Below are 18,697 nucleotides of genomic sequence, written 5' to 3'. Positions count from 1 at the left end.
TCTCCTTCTCCAGTCACCTATTGATCCCCTGGAGCTTGCTGCCTTCTTGCTGTCTCTGGAGGTCGTGGGAACATCTCCTTGGATTCCAGTTCAGTAGCTTTGCATCATAAGCTTTCAGACTTTGAGCATTTCTCTTTCCCAAACTGGCTTCCGCAACTGAGTGGAGTTGGCCTACTTCCAACTTAGAAACCGGACTCAGACCTGCTGTCACCTATTTCCGATGTTTTGCAGGCATTCTCAGTATGCTTAAATGATCTCATTTAATAGGAAATTGTCCTGTTTACAACAATTCCTTTTAGTAAAGTTCCTTAAATATTTCACTCCTAAATTTTCGCTATCAGAAATATTTTTGTGATTTTTTTCTGTAGTAATTTTATCAGTAGCCAACTTAAACTCACCTTGTTTCTCTCCTCCATATAGTGGACTTTATTATATAAAGTCAGTTGTTTAATATATAGAGCCTTTATTTTCACATCCCTTATTTTCGGTTGATGTGCAGTTGTTCCTTGGTGTAGGCTGGGGAGGCCCTCAGTTTGTATTTTAAAAAATAAAGGGTAAAGGTGCCAGAGGCTGTCAGGGGTGAAGACACACAGTTACTGTCCTCTTACATAATTCTTGATGATTTTCCAATATTTTTTTTGGTGGAGGATTAAATCTTTTCTTTTTTCTCTTTTTTGTTTTTCTGTTTTGACTGCCCTGGAGCATGTGGATTTCCTAGGTCAGGGATCGGATCTGAGCCACAGTTGCAACCTATGCCCCACTTGCAACAATGCTGGATCGTTTAACCCACTGTGCCAGGCCGGGGATCCAACCCATGGCCTGGAACTGCAGAAATGCCACTAATCCTGTTGCACAACAGCAGGAACTCCAGGCTTAACTCTTATAAAACATATTCTTTTGTGCTTCAGTTGACTTAGTTTCACTTTTAAGCATTTAAAATACTTTCTCCTCTCATTAGCTTCATATTTGTTTATAATAATAATAAATTATTTTTTATGACTGCTTCTGAGAAACTGTTAGTGGACAGATACTATTTGGCTCCACTAGTAATGATATTAAATTATTCTGGACATGAGATAGCATATGCGAAAGCTCTGTAAACTGTAGAGGACTCTAAAGGTTTGCCTTTGTAACAGTTAATTCTTTCTATAAGGTATTGGTGCTGCTTCATTCAGTACAAAGCTATCACAGAGTCACAGAAAAGTGGGACTGTAAACAAGACAATAGTAATCCTAGGCAGTCCAGTCCTAAGTACGGTGGTTTCCACTTTGTTTTTGTTTTTTTTTTAATTTCTATCTTTATTCCTCCTCTATAATTTTATTATTATTTTTTGGCTGCTACATCAGGGTATACAGCAGCTTGATGCGAGATCTCAGTTCTTAGACCAGGGATTGAACCCAGGCTACAGCAATGAAAATGCCAAGTTCTAAGCACTGGACTACCCAGGAACTCCCCCCTCCCTCCACACACACACCAGTGATAAAATGTTGAGTACATAATTTAATAAGTGTATTTGTTTATGAGTTTACTTGTATACTAATGTGTATGTTATTCAGCAGTCATGTGCGAGATTAAAGGGTGGATTCTATGTGTCCTCTCTTGAGCATGTCATTACCTCTTGGGATAACTGGGTCTCCATCAGTTTCACAGTTAAGGTTGATGCAGAAGCATATTTTTTAACTCTTTCTTGTTTTTTTTTAAGTATTTATGAATTTTCTAATTAAATCTTTACATCTTTTAAGATCTCCTGCCTTATCTTTTGTTGAATCTTAGTTTTGCAGTTTAAAATGCTCAGTACTAACCAGCCTTACAGCAAAGCACATAATACAGAAAACATTTTATTTTACAAAATAGCTCTTTCCTGGACTAAGTAGTATTTTGTTAGTGTTCCAGGTCTGGAAATCCATTTGGATTTTCTTTAACCTCTTTCCTTTTTATTCTTAACTTTGCAATTCAGATATAGATTGAGGTCTTTAAAACTTTGTTAGTTATCAGAAAATATCTGGCTGCTACATTAAAAAGGTCATTCTGTTGTCAAAACAAATTTAGAATTTAGAAGAAAATGTCTTTCTCAAACACGTAAGATCTTAGAAGGCTAATGTATATTTATTCCTTATTTTTTTAGTCCCCGGGATAAAGTATCTTTTTTGTGTTCCTTAAGGGAGTAGGGAGCAATTAGAATGAATCTTGTTTTTATAACTAATTCCTGGTTTCATAGGTCACTGAAATACACATTTTAAAAAGTATGTTGTTATTCAGGCTTTTATCACTGCTAGTTACTTCACTACGGAGTTTGAAAGTTATACTCTCCTACCTTTCCCATTTTGAGTGGAGATACTGAGAATTAAAATGGACCAAGTCAAACAAAGCATTTAACTGCATATAAACTAGACAAATCCTGAGCAGCGATGAGCTTCATAGCTAATATAATATTTCTGTGGTTAAAACTGTATCAAGTAAGATTTTGAAATATAAGACTAGGTGACAGTCACTGATGTTGAAATTTGCCAATAAGCTATTCCCATAAGATACAGAGTACTGGAATGTATTGGTGCTCAGTGAATAATGATTTAGTTAGAAACTAATTTTGCTGCTTTTGCTCAGTATTTTATGTAAATGGAATTATACATTGTCTAGTCTTTTGTTTCTGTCTTCTTTTACTTTGTGTGTTTTTGAAGTTTATCCATATTGTAGGTTGTGTCAGTATTTTGTTCCTTTTTGTTGCGAATGGTTTTCTTTGGTGGGCATCTGGGCTTCCTGTCTGTCTGTTAGGAACAATGCTCCTATGAAGGTCCACGCAGCAGGCTTTGTGTGGACAGATGTTTTCATTTCTCTTGGGTATATTCCTAGGAGTGGAACCCACTGGGTTGTATGGCAAGTTTATGTTGAATATTTTAGGAAATCGCAAGCTGTTTTCTGTAGCTGTTGTACCATTTACATTCTCACCAGCAGAGTGTGAAGGTGCCAGTGTCTCAAGATCCTCACTGATACTTGTTACTGTCTTTTTTATTGTAGCTGTTTTAGTAAATGTTAAGTAGCATCTCTCTGTGGCTTTAATTTGCATTTCCCTAATGACCCAACTGATTCTTAAATTTGCTGGTTATACATGCTGAGTATTTAGTATTCCTATATGAAATAACTTCCTGTGATAACCCTTTATAAATTTTTACAGCCTTTGCCATCCAAAAACAGATTCAAAACAGCAAAGACAGTTTTTCAAAGACAGAGCCTCAGAATATTAGAAGCATTATTTTCTAATTTTGCAACTTTAGGTTGAAAACATGATTCTCAAGTATAATTTGCTTAAAGTAAGCATTTGGCAGTTATTACACGCCAGTCTAAATATATGCTTTTAGGAGTTCCCGTCTTGGCACAGCGGAAACGAATCCGACTAGGAACCATGAGGTGTCACGGGTTCAATCCCTGGCCTCGCTCAGTGGGTTAAGTATCCAGTGTTGCTGTGAGCTGTGGTGTGGGTTGCAGACACAGCTCAGATCTGGCATGGATGTGGCTGTGGCTGTGGCATAGGCCAGCAGCTGTAGCTCTGATTCGACCCCTAGCCTGGGAACCTCCATATGCCAGGGGAGCGGCCCTAAAAAGACAAAAGACAAAAAATAAATAAATAAATATATGCTTTTATTTGACAGGTGATTGCTTTTAGAATGTGTATGAAATTGTTGAGGATTTTCCATCAACTCTTACACTCTAGAAATGGTTGCTCTTTGTGTATATGAGTACATATATATTTAAAAGAATTATCATAACTGAGTGCCCATGCTGTACAGTGGGGGGAAAAAAAGTGTGTTGGAAATAACAATAAAAATATAAATTAAAAAAATAAAAAAAGAATTATCATTTGAGGTTATTTCATTGAAATTATAAAAATAATAGTATTAGATAATGATAGTAAAATGAGTTAGTTGATTTTTAAACTGATCTCATAAAACATCTCTTAGTCTGGATCTATATGTGATCTTTATAACAGAAGAAATCTGCAATTTGGACATGAGATTTAAATGTTTAGGAGTTCCTGTCGTGGTGCAGTGGTTAACGGATCCGACTAGGAGCCATGGGGTTGCGGGTTCCATTCCTGACCTTGCCCAGTGGGTTTGGGATCCAGCGTTGCTGTGAGCTGTGGTGTAGGTTGCAGATGCGGCTCGGATCCCGCATTGCTGTGGCTCTGGCGTAGGCCGGTGGCTATGGCTCCGGTTCGACCCCTGGCCTGGGAACCTCCATGTGCCGTGGGAGCAGCCCAAGAAATGGCAAAAAAAAGACAAAAAAAAAAAAAGATTTAAATGTTTAGTTTCTTGGTTATGAAGCAGTCTTAAAAGTAAAATCTAGAAACCTTTCAACAGGGAATTAAATTCCAACGCATCTTTAAATTGGCATTCTCAGTATCTGTTAAAAAAAGATGATGTGGTCTATTTTGACATGAAGAGAATTATTATGTGGGGAAAAAGGTAAACTAAGAATTCCATAATTAAACAACATATGTTGTGTGTATGTGTGTAATATTTTAATTTTTCTTATTAAAAATGAACATAAATATGTTCATTTCTAAAAGGTCTGGAAAGCTGTATACAGGTATCTTAGCCATAATTTCTTCTGAGTGGTGAAATTATAGTAATTTGATATTATTTATATTATTTAGAATTTCCTGAAATTTTTTATAACATTTATTATTATAAATAGAAAAAAGCAGTTTTTAAGAAATAAAAGCCCTTAAAACTTTTAATGAAGTCACAAGTTGATTTAGACTATCATTAAAAATGTATTAAACAGTAGTTCTGCTGTGGTCACTCAGCAGGTAGGAACCTGACGGAGTGTCCATGAGGATATGGGTTTGATCCCTGTCCCTGCTTAGTGGGTAAAGGCTGTGGCATAGGCTTCTGTGGCTGTATGTAGGCTGGCAGTTGCAGCTCCAGTTCAACCCTTAGCCTGGGAACTTCTATATGCCTCATGTGTGGCCTAAAAAAGAAAAAAATCATCAAACAGAATTATGTTTAAAAACAGGTTCTAAATTTAAAAGCCACAGAAGCAAAGGGTTGTAAAAAAGTAGAGGGCTAGTGGGCTTGGGAAGCTTTGTCCCTTACTAAAGAAGTGAATTTGCTCCAACTTCCACTGGTTCTGTCACAATTTGGCCACAATACACATTGTGGATTTTTCTCTTATAATGAGTCTTAAATATCTCACATTCAAAACTAAATAAGTGGAATTCAAATGTGCTTAGTGAAGAATAACCACAAATTGGGGAGTTCCCTTTGTGACGTAGTGGGTTAATGATCTGGCTTGTCTCTGTGGAGGGTCCAGTTCCAGATCCCCAGCCCAGCAAGTGGATTAAGGATCCAGCATTGCTGCAGCTATGGTGTAGGTCGCAGCTCTGGCTCAGATTCAGAATCCCTGCCCGGGAACTTCCATATGTCACGGGGTGGCCGAGAAAAAAAAAAAAATCTTTTTGATTTCAAATGGACAGATTTCACATTTTAAAATTCCATCGTACTTCAGCTAACTTTAACTCTTAGGCAATTAACTGTTGCCTTATGTACATGGTTACCCAGCTGCTATAATCACCATGCAATCAGCAAACTTCTATTTTTATGACTTAATTTTTTTGGAGTTGTGCCAATGAATATGTAAAGAAATAAGGCAAGAAAATAAACTTTATTGTTCCAGATTGTTTGAGTGCCATTTAAAAACACAGTGAAGAAGGCAATTTCCAGAGTGAAAAGTACTAAATTGAAAATAAAAATTCTTTGGATGAGTTCTTATCCTCTCACTAAGAGAAAGTTTACATTAAAAAAATAAATAAACCATTGTATGTGTTTCATCTTTAGGAATTCTTTCAAATAAAAATGCAGACATTTCATTCTTTATGTTTCTGTATAAATTCTGGTCAGAGGCATACTCCTTCCTGTTGTGAATGCCCTAGGTTTCTCATCACCAGGTCTGCACTAACTCTCTTCGTTATCATTGGTGGAGTGAATGTGCCTGCTCCTAATAGAGGCTGACCCTCCTCTGTCACTGAGGGATTGGATTGAATAGGGACTGTGCAGTCTTGACCTGTTTCTTTTCTTGGAGATTCTTCTGAGTGGGTTTTAAACCTTGCTTTGGGCCAGTTTTCATTTAAGGTTAGACATTGAAATGTCTAACCTTAAATGACATGCGGATTCCTGGACAAACCCCAGACCGGATGAACTAGAAAGGTATGGGGATGGGGGGTTTGGAAACCTGCGCTTTTCACCAGCAGATTAACTTTACAAACCTTTCCTGTAAGCTCTTAGAATCAAGCCAGGACACAAATATCCCTAGATCCACTGTGTCCTGTTTTACTCACTTTCTCCTCACAGCAGTTTTCAGGAGGAGTCCCTGGTACTCATTCCTCCATCTGTACTCCTCACATGTTTATCTAGTGGGTCTCCATCCTTTAATTATATGCCCTATCAATAAAATATTTCTGAGTATATCCTTTCAATATTCACTTGTTTATGTATAAATTATAGACATGCACTAATACGCCATTGTACTAGTTACATTATGAAACAAGGTAAAGAGGAGCTAGAAAGTAAAAACATTTTTAATTTTAAAAATGTATTGGAATTCCCTTGTGGCTCAGTGGGTTAAGGATCTGGCATTGTCACTGCTGTGGTTCAGGTTGCTGCTGTGGCATGTGTTCAATTCCTGGCCCTGGAACTGCTGCATTCTGTGGACACAGCCAAAAAAATTATTAATGCTATATCATTTAATGAATGCACACATAAATGTGTATTTTAAATAATCTTATAATGTTGAAATTGAATAATTTTCAATTCGAATCACTTTGTCAGATCTCAGTACATTGTGATTTTTAATTTTTGCATTAAAATATAGCTGTTGAAGTGTCTTATAGTAAAAACTGTAGGTGTGATAGCTCTGCTGTTTGCTTGGAAGCACTCCACATGTGTGCACTTGAACTGCAGATATTGTGAGGTGATGAGAGCAGAAGTAGAACTGAGTGTACCATGGTGAACCCCTCTGCTCTGTAGTGCTTTCTTCCCTCAGGATAGCTTTCATAGCTTTGGGGGCAGGGGGTCACTATTAATCCAAATATTAAATATTATTGTAATTTAATTGCTTTACTTTTCAGACAGAAAATGAATAGAAATTGTAATGTTTTCCGTCACATCCCAGTGGGCCATTTTTGTACAGCTCGTTTGGGACACCACTTATACCATCAATCTCTTACAACTTGCTTTCCTTATTACCACTATTACCAAACTTATTACTAAGATCATCAACAATCTCAATACTGCTAAATTTAGTGGACTTTTTCAGTTCACTTTTACTTGAACATTTTCATTTTCAGTTCATTTTTACTTGACCATTCATTTGGCCATTTCCTGGTTTTTCTCCTGCTATAAGTGGTTCAACTCTTGACTCAGTTGCTCATATGGAAAATCTATAGATCATTTCAATGTATTTTTCTACTTTTCAAACTGCCTCCTGACTCCACAGTTCAGTCACCAGGACTTGTTGATTCTACCACCTGCATTTTTTTTCATATCCATGCACTTATCTGCCATCTTAGCTGAAGCCACTGCCCCCTCAGTCCTGCAGTGGTCCCCTACTGAGCCTTCTAATACCTGCTTGCTTCACACTGAAGCTCAAGTGATATTTTGAAAGCACGGATCTGACCAATTTACTCCCTTGATTGGTCTCTTAGATAGCGTCCCAGTACAATGGAAAGACACGAAAGATGAAGCTGCTTCCAAGCCAAACCTCCTCAGCTTTCTCTCTCCATCCGTTTCCCCTTGGTTTTCTGTGCTCCAGACACCTGACTTCTCTCTGATCCTCCATGGCATGTTCAGGGTATCCCCCTGCGCACACTCCCTAGCTCCCTACAAGTTCCTTCTCCCAGGAACAGTCTTTTCCCTTTTCTGCTTACTAGCTTCTCATCCTTCCTATTTTACCACAAATACCATTTCTTCAGAGAATGCTAGTTTTAGAACCCCCGTTGTACAGTTTCACTGTCTTCTATATTTGCTGTATAACTCTTAACCATACATGTGAATAAACTAACTTACCATTATGTCCCTAGTCCCTAACAAATAATAAAGGCTCATTAACTATTGGAGTAACATTGTCATTGCAATATTTGTTTGTTTCTGTGTCTGTGAACTATTTACTCTGTGAGGATACTATCTTTGTCTGTTTGGGTCTCCATTATTTTTCCAGCATATATCACATATACGCAGACACATTTCTATACAAACATTTGTTGACTTAATGTGATGATTCTGTCATTATTTGCTTAATGCCTTTCCCCCTTAGACCGTAAGGGATTGTCTGTCTATGTAGCCATCCCTAGTGCTTAATGCAGTGCCTAACATTAAATAAGATTTTGGTTAATTTTTTAATTACTCTTTCTTTTAATACATTTTAATACACATTTTGTCCATTCCTATTTACTGTAGTTCTTATTTTTTTCTTTTACTGTTGTTGTTTAGATTGATCAAGTTTTCTTCTATTATTTTCCCTCTAAAGGTTAGGAAGTTAAATATCCTTTTTATTAGTATTTTCCAAATTTTTAATCCAGATATTTACTTTATATTTTTCTACCACCATCTTAAGACAGGACCCTCAGGAAGGTTTTAATTGTCTGCTCCTTTCCCTGCTACCTTCCTTAATGAGATTTTTGTTTTCAATTATTATTTATTTATAACAATCAGAACTTAAATTTTACAAGTTCGTTTGGTTTTTATTTAACTCACCCCTGCTTCTTTTCATTCCAGGTTCCACTCCTTGGTGTTCGCCAGAGATTGAACCTGCTGGTGCCACAGCTGTAACCAGAGCCACATCAGTGACATCACTGGATCCTTAACTGGGGAACTCCCAACAATAACTTCTATAATAATTTTTTTTAGATAGAATTTGGGAGTGATATATTTTCTGCATTGTTAGATGTCAGAAAATGTGTTTAATGGAGTTTCCTGGCAGCCTAATGGGTTGAGGATCTGGCATTGTCACTTCTGTGGTACAGGTTCAGTCCCTAGCCCAGGAACTTCTGCATGCTAAGAGCATGGCCAAAAAGAAAAAAGGAAAGAAATAAAGTGTGTTTATTTTGTTCTTGTATGTAATTAGTTTGAAGAGATATGAATTGTATGTTCTCTTTTTCTCTTAGTCTTTCAGAGATTTTGCTTCATTGTTTCCAATAAGATGTCTGATAGCATTAAAGGCTTTTAGGATTTTGTTTTAACAGTAAGTTACAAAATGTCACTATTACATATCTGGTTTAGTTTTTGGTTTTGGTTTTCCCATTCATACTGGCTTTTTCTTCATCTCTCAGAAATTTTCTGTTATTTCTTTGAGAAGTTTTTCTCTTCCATTTTTTTGACTCTACTTTCTAGGATTCCTGTTTGCGAATTTTTGTGAAATTTTGGGTTTATCCTCAGTGTATATATGTTCTTTTGTGCTGCATTTTCAGAAAATGTCTTGGCTCAGTCTTCTAATTGATCACTTGGCTGTATTTATTCTGCTGTTTGACACCATCAGAGCCTCTTTATTTTGGTGTTTAAATATTTAATTTCCAGGAGGCATGGTTTCCTTTCTCTGAGTATAGTATACTCTTAAGTATCTGAAGAGAGACATTTTATTCTTTTTCTGCCTTTTGCTGCCATTGCTACAGGGTATCTCTTTCTGCTGTTTATCTTAGAACATCTTCCCAACAGTACAGGTTGTTGTAGATTCTTAGGAATTTGAGTTCCTGCTGCCCTGTCTGTGAATACCACATCTGGTTCTAGCACTTGTGGAGAGGGACAGAACAGGCAAGGCAGGCTATGCCAGAGCACACCACTTCTGAGCTGGGATGATTCTCTTTGCTTTTGGGAATCTAAGCATCGTCCCCACTGCTCAGAGACACACTTTTTGTTGATAAGGAGTGACGGGGCGGGGAGGGAGAGAGGCAAAATGTCCAGCTGTCTCACCTGCAGAGCCTGGCAGTCTTGGTGCTTACTCCAAGGCCCCTTCCTTGGGATTGTTTTGAGAACTTTTTTTTTAGCTTTTATAACCAGTTCTTCTAGAGGGCATACTGAATAGTTCCTTTCTTTAGTCCGTTCGTATCTGCCTTTCCTCTTTGAGGAATTTCTCAAAATTTCCTGATCCCTTAGGAATAGTCCTCCTTAAGCTAATGCTGTATAAAGTTGTTTTAAAAAAAAATGTTGTTTATAGGGATTTGAAACTGAAACGTCTGTCAGTGGCATTGCTAAGAGTACTGTCTTGATCCAAGCTTGTGGTCAAGAATTCAGCATATCCCTGCTGAAATATATCCAAATACATACTCAATAACATAATATATTGAGATGAAAATATAGATATATCTTAGTAACACAGAATTGGCTGTCTCCTAATACTAATTTTATAAGGGTTTTGTGTATAATTATTATATTTCAGTGAATCCATACATTTCTCTTTATTTATGAAAGCATAGAACCAGTTTTTTTTTTTTAATTATGTTATTTTTATGGCATATGGAGAAAAGCTAATTCACTACTTTCTTTCTATTAGGTTACTGGTGATTCAGTCATTCTAAAAGTTCTCCGGTCCAACATACAGCATGTGCTGGTATATGAGAACCTTGCTCTCCAGGAGAAAGCACTGGCTTGTATTCCAGTCCAAGAACTAAAACGAAGATCCCAAGAAAAGTTATCTAGAGCTAGAAAATTGGATAAAGGTAGTGGTTTTACATAACCATTCAGTATTAAAAATATGCTAAATAAATCCTGAAGTGGTGCCTTTTGCTCTATACATTATAAATATGTAACCTAGTTCTATTTGTATTTTTAAGAAGTACAACAATAGTTTGTTTTATTGCATATACCTCCTGCATACATCTGTTAAAATTTTAACTTTTTTTTTAAACTCAAATATGTATTTGCAGTTTAATCATTGTATGTGTTTTGTTTGTGGTTTTTTTTTTTTTTTAGATATGGTAGAACTTTAGTCCATGGAATATATGATGGCATTATTAATGAATTTTAATGTGAATCTGAGAAAAGCCATATTCAAAATTAATTCCTCTGGTTAGGTTGTTGACTGACTCACTTTAATAGATAGTTACTGATGAAGAGTGTGGATAGTGAAGTGTGCCTGGCGTAAATCCAGCTCTGCCTCTTCCCAAGCATCACCATGCTGGTGATTTAGTCTCTACGCCTCAGTTTCTACATTCAAAAATAGGAATGATAATTTTAAGAAATAAAGAAATAGGACAACATGGGCCACAGTCATCAACCAGTAATTATTTGTTGTTTTCATTAATGGTCCTAGGATTTTAGTTGTTAAAATTTTCTAACTTCAGCTTTTTTGAGTTTTTATGTAATTGGGTTTTGTTTTGTTTTGTTTTGTTTAGTTTTTATGTAATTGGTTTTTAATCTGTTAAGGCATTCTTTTTTTTTTTTGTCTTTTTAACTATTTCTTGGGCCGCTCCCGCGGCATATGGAGGTTCCCAGGCTAGGGGTCCAATCGGAGCTGTAGCCACCGGCCTACGCCAGAGCCATAGCAACGTGGGATCCGAGCCGTGTGTGCAACCTACACCACAGCTCACGGCAACGCCGGATCGTCAACCCACTGAGCAAGGGCAGGGACCGAACCCGCAACCTCATGGTTCCTAGTCGGATTCGTTAACCACTGCGCCACAACGGGAACTCCTGTTAAGTCATTCTTTTTTAATTGAAGTAAAGTTGATTTACACTCTTGTTAATTTCTGCTGTACAGCAAAGTGATTCAGTTATGTGTATATATACATTATATACACACACTCATTCTATAATATGTTAAGTCATTTCTTAACTGTGTTTTCTATAGGGTTCTGCAATACTTTTGATTACCCTAGTTTGCAGTAAACATTAGCTAATCTGTTCATCCTCAGAATCATATGGCTTCATGTATGGTGCAGATACCTCTTCACAGAACTGTTTCCTTCCCTGAAGACTCTGCCATTGCTTATTGCACTTATCCAGTTACTGTAATCACCCAGTTTGTTAATTTAAGTGGTTACTTTTTAGAATAAGTAAGAAAATAACAATAACAGATCTTCTGTTATCTTTATTCATTCCTTCTCTGATGCTCTTCCTTTATGCAGGCTCCAGTTTATGATTCACTTTTCTTCTTCCTGAAGAATTCCCATTACTATTTCTTGCAGGGCAGGTCTACTAGAGTTGAAGTCCCTCAGTTTTTCTTTGCCTGAGAAAGTCTATTTCTCCTTCACTGATGGAGGATGCAATTACTGGGATAATAGAATTCTAGGTTGGTGGTTTTTTTCTGTCAGCGACACTTTAAATATTCCCCTTACTCTGTTGCCTGGATTGTTTATGGTAATATGCCTGCCATAAACTTTTTTCTTGCCTTCAAGTTTTGGTTTTTTTTTTTTGTTTTTTTTTTTTTTTTTTTTTGGCTTTTTCTTGTGTGGCACTAAGATGGTGATGACAAGGCCTTCTCTGTCCAGGCTAGTGATTTTTTTCTCTCTCTCTTTTTTTTGTTTGTTTTGTTTTGCTTTTTTAAGGCTGCATATGCAGCATGTGGAAGTTTCCTGGCTAGGAGTTGAATCAGAGGTGCAGCTGCCCACCTATGCCACAGCCACAGCAGTACGGGACCTGAGCCATGTCTGCGACATACACCACAGCTCATGCCATATCCTTAACCCACTAAGTGAGGCCAGGGATTGAACCTGAGTCTTCACAGATATTATTCAAGTTCATTACCACTGAGCCACAACAGGAATTCCTGGGCTGGTGATATTCTTTCCTCATGAAATGACATCTTTTTTTCCCCTCCAGACAAATTTTTTTTCTGAGTTTCTGAATGAGAAAAAGTGTTCTGGTTTGAAGCAAAATGGGGGCATAGAGCCCAGCCCCTGAGGCAACTCCAGAGATGGGTAAGGCTCAGAGAAGCATGGTTTGATGGTTCTGGCCTGGAAGACTGAGGGTTTGTTGTGTGTGATTGTTCCACCCACAAATGAAACACCTTTTTAGAAGAGGAAGAGTCCTATCATTTTGGAAAATTTACTTTGGCTTACTAGGTTGACTATGAAGACATGGGAGGCAGAATATTGAGCTTAAAGCTGTGTCTGAGGATGAGGCATCCTCTTCTGATGTTTTTACTGGTTTTCTTCTTATTCCATCTCTTTTTGTGCATTGATGTCTATGGTTTCATAGGATGGAGTTAAAGCCTAAACTTGTTCATTTTAGTTTTGTCGTGAAAAGTTACCAGAAATATATTTATATGGTATGTTTGAAGATGCAAAATTAAGTAATTTAAAGCCTGGATTATAATTGAAAAATATGCTCTCCACACTCTGAATATTCTCTTCACAGAATTTAGCATCTAAGTCAGACCTTCCTTTAACCCCTTGTGTCTTTGAGCTTATCTTGTACAGGCAGGACTCCACTTTGATTTCTCGAGATAATATTTAGGATCTTGCAGGACCAAGGAACATGGACCCTCAGATGGGCCTCCCTGTCTGTGCACTAGTCCTCCTTGTGGGAAGCTGCTACCGCACCCAGGAGCCCACATGCATCAACCAAAGTATGCTGTCTTCCCTGCCTTTCCCATCTTGATTATGACTGTTGAACGAGCAGTATTGAGTCTAAGTAGTAGCATGAGGCTTGTTTGTTTGTTCAGTCCTCCTGTCATCATTCCAGTATTTACTGAGTACTTAACTGTATAACAAGCATAGCTCTAGGTCTTGGAAACATAACAACGAAGACAGCTAAAAACAAACACTGAAATGTGACAGGTAATAATACGTGATGGAAAGACAAGTCAGAATAACACAATAGAGAGTGATTAGGAAAGATGTGTTTTGGTATGGGGTTATCAAAAAAGGGTTTTCTTTTCTTTTTTTCTTTTTTTTTTTTTTTGTCCTTTTGCCTTTTCTACGGCCACTCCCTAGGCATATGGAGGTTCCCAGGCTAGGGGTCTAATTGTAGCTATAGCCACAGGCCTACACCACAGCCACAGCAACACAGGATCCGAGCCGAGTCTGCGACCTACACCACAGCTCGCGGCAACGCCAGATCCTTAACCCACTGAGCAAGGCCAGGGATCAAACTCGCAATCTTATGGTTCCTAGTCCAAATCGTTAACCACTGAACCATGATGGGAACTCCAAGAAAGGGTTTTCTTAAAAGCAGTGATTTCCTTTTCACTGGGCACCAACAGCTGCAAAGGCTCCCTGCATGGGAGTGAGCTTGGCATGTTTAAGGGGTGGCAGGGAAGGCATTGTGGCTGTAGCAGAAGGAATAAGACTCAGAGAGGCAAAGGAGTGGGTATATTAGTCTTCTGTGGCTGCTGTAACAAATCATCACAAACTTGGTTCCTCAAAACAACAGAAATGTACTCTCTCACAGTTCTGGAAGTCCATAATCAGTATCATTGGGCGAAAATTAAGGTGATGGTCAGGCCACACCCCCTGGAGGCTTCTAGGGGAGAATCTTTTCCTTGCCTCTGCCAGCTTCTGCTGGCTGCTTGCAGTCTTTGGCTTGTGGCTGCATCACTCCAGTCTTCAAGATCAGCATCTTCAAATTTCCTCCAATCACCTTCTCTGTGTAAAATTTCCCACTGCTTCCCTCTTAAAAGGACACATGTCATTGCATTGAAGGACCACATGTAATAATCCAGGGTAATCTCCCCATCCCAGAATCCTTAATCATATCTGCAAAGGATTTCTTTTCTTTCTTTCTTTCTTTTTTTTTTTTTTTTTTTTTTTGGTAACATTCACAAGCACCAAGGGTAGAAAATGAACATCTTTTGGCGGGCCATTTTCCAGCCTACCAAAGGGGCTGGCTGTTTTTTTGTCTTTTTAATGCCACAGCATATGAAAGTTCCCAGGCTAGGGGTTGAATTGGAGCTCCAGCTGCTGGCCTGCACCACAGCCACAGCAACGTGGGATCCTAGCTGTATCTGAAACCTACACCACAGCTCACAGTGAGGCTGGGAATCTAGCCTGTGTCCTCATGGATGCTAGTCTGATTCATTACTGCTGAGCCATGATGGGAACTCTGGCAGTGCTGTATTTTTAAAAAGTTCATTTTTAGTCTAACATTCATGAAAATTTTCTTGGGGAAAAACTTTGCTCTGTACAGGAAATGCTAAGCTCTCCCTGCCAGTCAGTCCTGCTCCTCCTCTTGCAGAGATAACAGCTATTATCACCTGATGTGTTCCTTTTCATATCTTTTCCTGTGTATGTACACCCATAACTAGTCATCTGTAAAAATATTTTTAAGTTTCATGGGTTTATGTAAAATTTATGATCTGTATATTCAGCTCCTTGGTGTTTTTTTGTTTACTAATGTATCTTGGAAATCATTTCCACCCTCCCTAGTGCTCTGGTACGTAAGCAGTGTTATTTATACAGTTCCCCACTGATGGACATTGAGATTGCTTACCATTTTTCCCTGTTCTAAAAACTGCTACAGTAAAGATCCTTGTCAAGAAAACACGCCTGGGCATACATGAACAGATGTTTATTTGGAATAGATATAAGAGTGTCAAGAGTTTTCTTTTATACTATAAGAAAGATATGAGTTGCAAGGGATCTTTTACACTATAGCAGATCCCTGCCAAACAGACTGCCTTCCACTTTATACCATAAGCATCTGAGAGTATTTTTTTTGACTTAGTGAAATTATTGAACTTCTTTTGTGGACCTTACTAATTTTTCTAATGTGTTTGTTAATATTCTTACTGATTTATAGAAGCTCTTAATATATCCTGGATACTTTTCTTTGTTAGACACATTGTATCTTTCTCCCAGAATTCTTTGTTTAATTTAATTTAGTTCATCTTTTGAAATTCAAACGTTATACAATTTAAGAATGAAGTTTTCCATTATTTCATTATTTTTACAGTTATGTTTCATTTCTATCCCAAAATAATAACCAAAAACTTCTACTGTTACTTTTACAATATCCCCTCTCTGAATATATTATATATATATAAATATGTATGTATATATTTATACACACATGTATTGAAATGAATGGAGTAGGAATCTTATATTTGGATGGTACTTGTCCCAGTACTATTTATTGAACATCCTCTTAGAACTACTTTATAGTTTTATATAGTGTGTCACTTAGAAATCTGTCTTTCATGACTGTTTCATTTCATTGATCTATTTGTCTCTCCTTTACCAATAACAGAACTGTTTAATTATTAGAACTTTGTAATGTATTTTGATGTGTAGTAGACATTTATCTCATTTTTTTAATATAATGATTTTTATTTTTTTCCATTATAGCTGGTTTACAGTGTTCTGTCAATTTTCTGCTGTATAATATGGTGACCCAGTTATACATACATGTATACATTCTTTATCTCATTCTTAGTCTAAGTTGTGTAGACTATTTTATGCATTTTCTCTTTCACATGAATTTTGCAGTTAGCTTGTCAACTTTTATGAAAAATTATTTTATAATTTCAGTTGAGATTGCATTAAAGTACAGATTAGTTGTGGAGAATTAGCAGTTTGTGAATACTGAATTTTCCTGTTGAAGAACATAATGTATTTTGGCCTTTTAATATTCTCTGTAGTTATTTTCCTCTGTAGTTTTTTATTGTGAAATATAGGAAACATAATTACAGGAATAAAATGTAACATCTCAAACACCTGTGACCAGCATCAGACTTTATTAATCTTAACGTTACGCCATGTTTTCTTCATATACATGTTTTATTACTTTTTAATAATAAAATATTAAAGATAGAAATGAGAACCCCCAGTATATGTCTCCCAGATTCTTTTCCCCTCCCCTTTCTTTCTTCCTAGAGATACTGTGCTCTTGAATATGATCAAGAAAGATCTTTTTATTTGATAAAATGGATATAACATGTCATGCTTACATGCTTACAATATAAAACTATATGTATTGTTCCTGAATAAAGAGGCTGGAAACACAACCGAGTGCAACATGTGTCCTTGGATTAGATTCTTTGTTACTAAATGTCATTGCTGGGAAAATTGGCAAAATTTAAGTGGATTCTGGGGGAAGAATATAGATTTCTTTTTACTGTTCTTGCAACTTTAAGTTTGAAATCTGCCAAATAAAAAAAAATATTTTAAAAAATTCAAAACATTTTTAAAAAACTATATTGTTTACATGGTTTGTTTTTATGTGTTTTGTGGTGAGTATTCACAGATGAATTATATTCTACAGTAGAAGCACTAACAGAAAAACTAATAGGATGATTTTTAAAGTGTCCAGAATTCTGTAATTTCTGCCTGTAATTTTGTGATTGTTTCATATATACTTGTGTATATATCTGATAACAATTTAATGTGGTCATTTAAAAATGTTTTTCAAAATCAGACTTATTTTCTTACCTCTCTCATGCTTTGGGATGAATTCCAAACTGACAGCAGTTCCCTAAGAGATTTTGTTCAGCTCCCATGTAAACGCATGGTGGAGGTTAGAGGATGCAACAGTCAAGTCCGACTGCCTTGAATGTGCAGTGGATCACATCATTGTATTCAGCCTACTTCACAATACACTGACAATTCTCTCCACATCTTATTTTTGAAGGCCTTTTAGCTCTTCTGTTTTCATATATTTCAGCTTCATATTTGTGAATAAAATATATGTGGGTGTTTTTATTTTTTCTGCTTAAAATCTTACTTAGTTCTGTTTCAACTCCTCAGGTACTCATTTAAATGAGGAGGATTTTCTTTTGCTGGAGCTTTTACACTGGTTTAAGGAAGAGTTTTTCCACTGGGTGAATGACATGGCATGCAGTAAATGTGGTGGCCAGACCAAGTCTAGAGGCACCTCATTGTTCCCCAGTGATGATGAGCGGAAGTGGGGCGCAGACAGAGTAGAAGATCACTACTGTGATGCCTGCCAGCTCAGCAATCGATTCCCAAGGTGAGTAGCCTATGGACCACAGTCAAAACGGTTAGAAGAGAATTTCATTAAATCAACTTTTAACCTTCATTTTAATTATTAGAAATATACTACTCTAGGACAGGGGTCATCAAGCTATGGCTGATGGGCTAAATTCAGCCCACATCCTGTCTTGTAAATAAAATTTTATTCCAACACATCCATGCTGCTCCATTAACTTATGGTCTGTGACTGTTTTCACATTTTCATGGCAGAGTTGAATACTGGCAACAGAGACCATATGGCCTGCAAAATCTAAAATATTTACCGTCTGGCTTTTTAGAGGAAAAGTTTGTTGACTCTTGAATATAAATTGAGTTTAGTCCTAGGAATTTAATGCTGTAAATCTTGTATTTTTCTTCTTTTAATGCATAAATGGTAACATTTTGATAACTTTAATAATACCGGTAGCAAATAAAAGTGATGCTAAAACATTAATACTGATCACTGTGATAGTAAATACAGTGCCGTACTTCAAATCATCAGGTGGTGGCATAGAAGGTGAAAGTATAGTACAGTGTGGTACCGCATATTTTATTTTAAATGACAGAAGTTTGTTTCAATTACGTGCCTCCCCCCCCCAACTTAACCTGCCTTCATATCACTAAATTTTAAACTGAGGGAATTGGAATTTTTAACTTTTTCTATCCTTCAATTTGTAAGTCTTTTATCAGATATTCTTAATTGGCACTGCTTGTAAAGTTTGGTTGTATCATCAGGCAAAAAAAGATACCAAGTTTTTGCAGTACTTAATTTTGGGGGCTTAGGAACTCAGTTCTTTCCTAACT

At 36.9% G+C, this 18,697-nt stretch overlaps 1 protein-coding gene across 3 annotated transcripts in view; it reads left to right on the top strand.

Annotated features, from left to right (window-relative positions):
* NGLY1 (N-glycanase 1) overlaps positions 1-18,697 on the top strand; it is a 67,074-nt gene that overhangs the window by 25,780 nt on the left and 22,597 nt on the right. For all 3 annotated transcript variants that reach the window (XM_021071437.1, XM_013981422.2, XM_021071438.1), the window contains exons 4-5: positions 10,540-10,705; positions 17,669-17,891. In XM_021071437.1, coding sequence (XP_020927096.1) covers positions 10,540-10,705; positions 17,669-17,891 — 389 coding nt within the window. The remainder of the gene's footprint in view (positions 1-10,539; positions 10,706-17,668; positions 17,892-18,697) is intronic.

Source organism: Sus scrofa, chromosome 13 (assembly GCF_000003025.6).
Source record: "Sus scrofa isolate TJ Tabasco breed Duroc chromosome 13, Sscrofa11.1, whole genome shotgun sequence".
In the NCBI taxonomy this organism is placed as follows: Eukaryota; Metazoa; Chordata; class Mammalia; order Artiodactyla; family Suidae; genus Sus; species Sus scrofa.
Note: the sequence above shows the minus strand (reverse complement) of the source record. Positions and strands in the feature narration are given on the sequence as shown.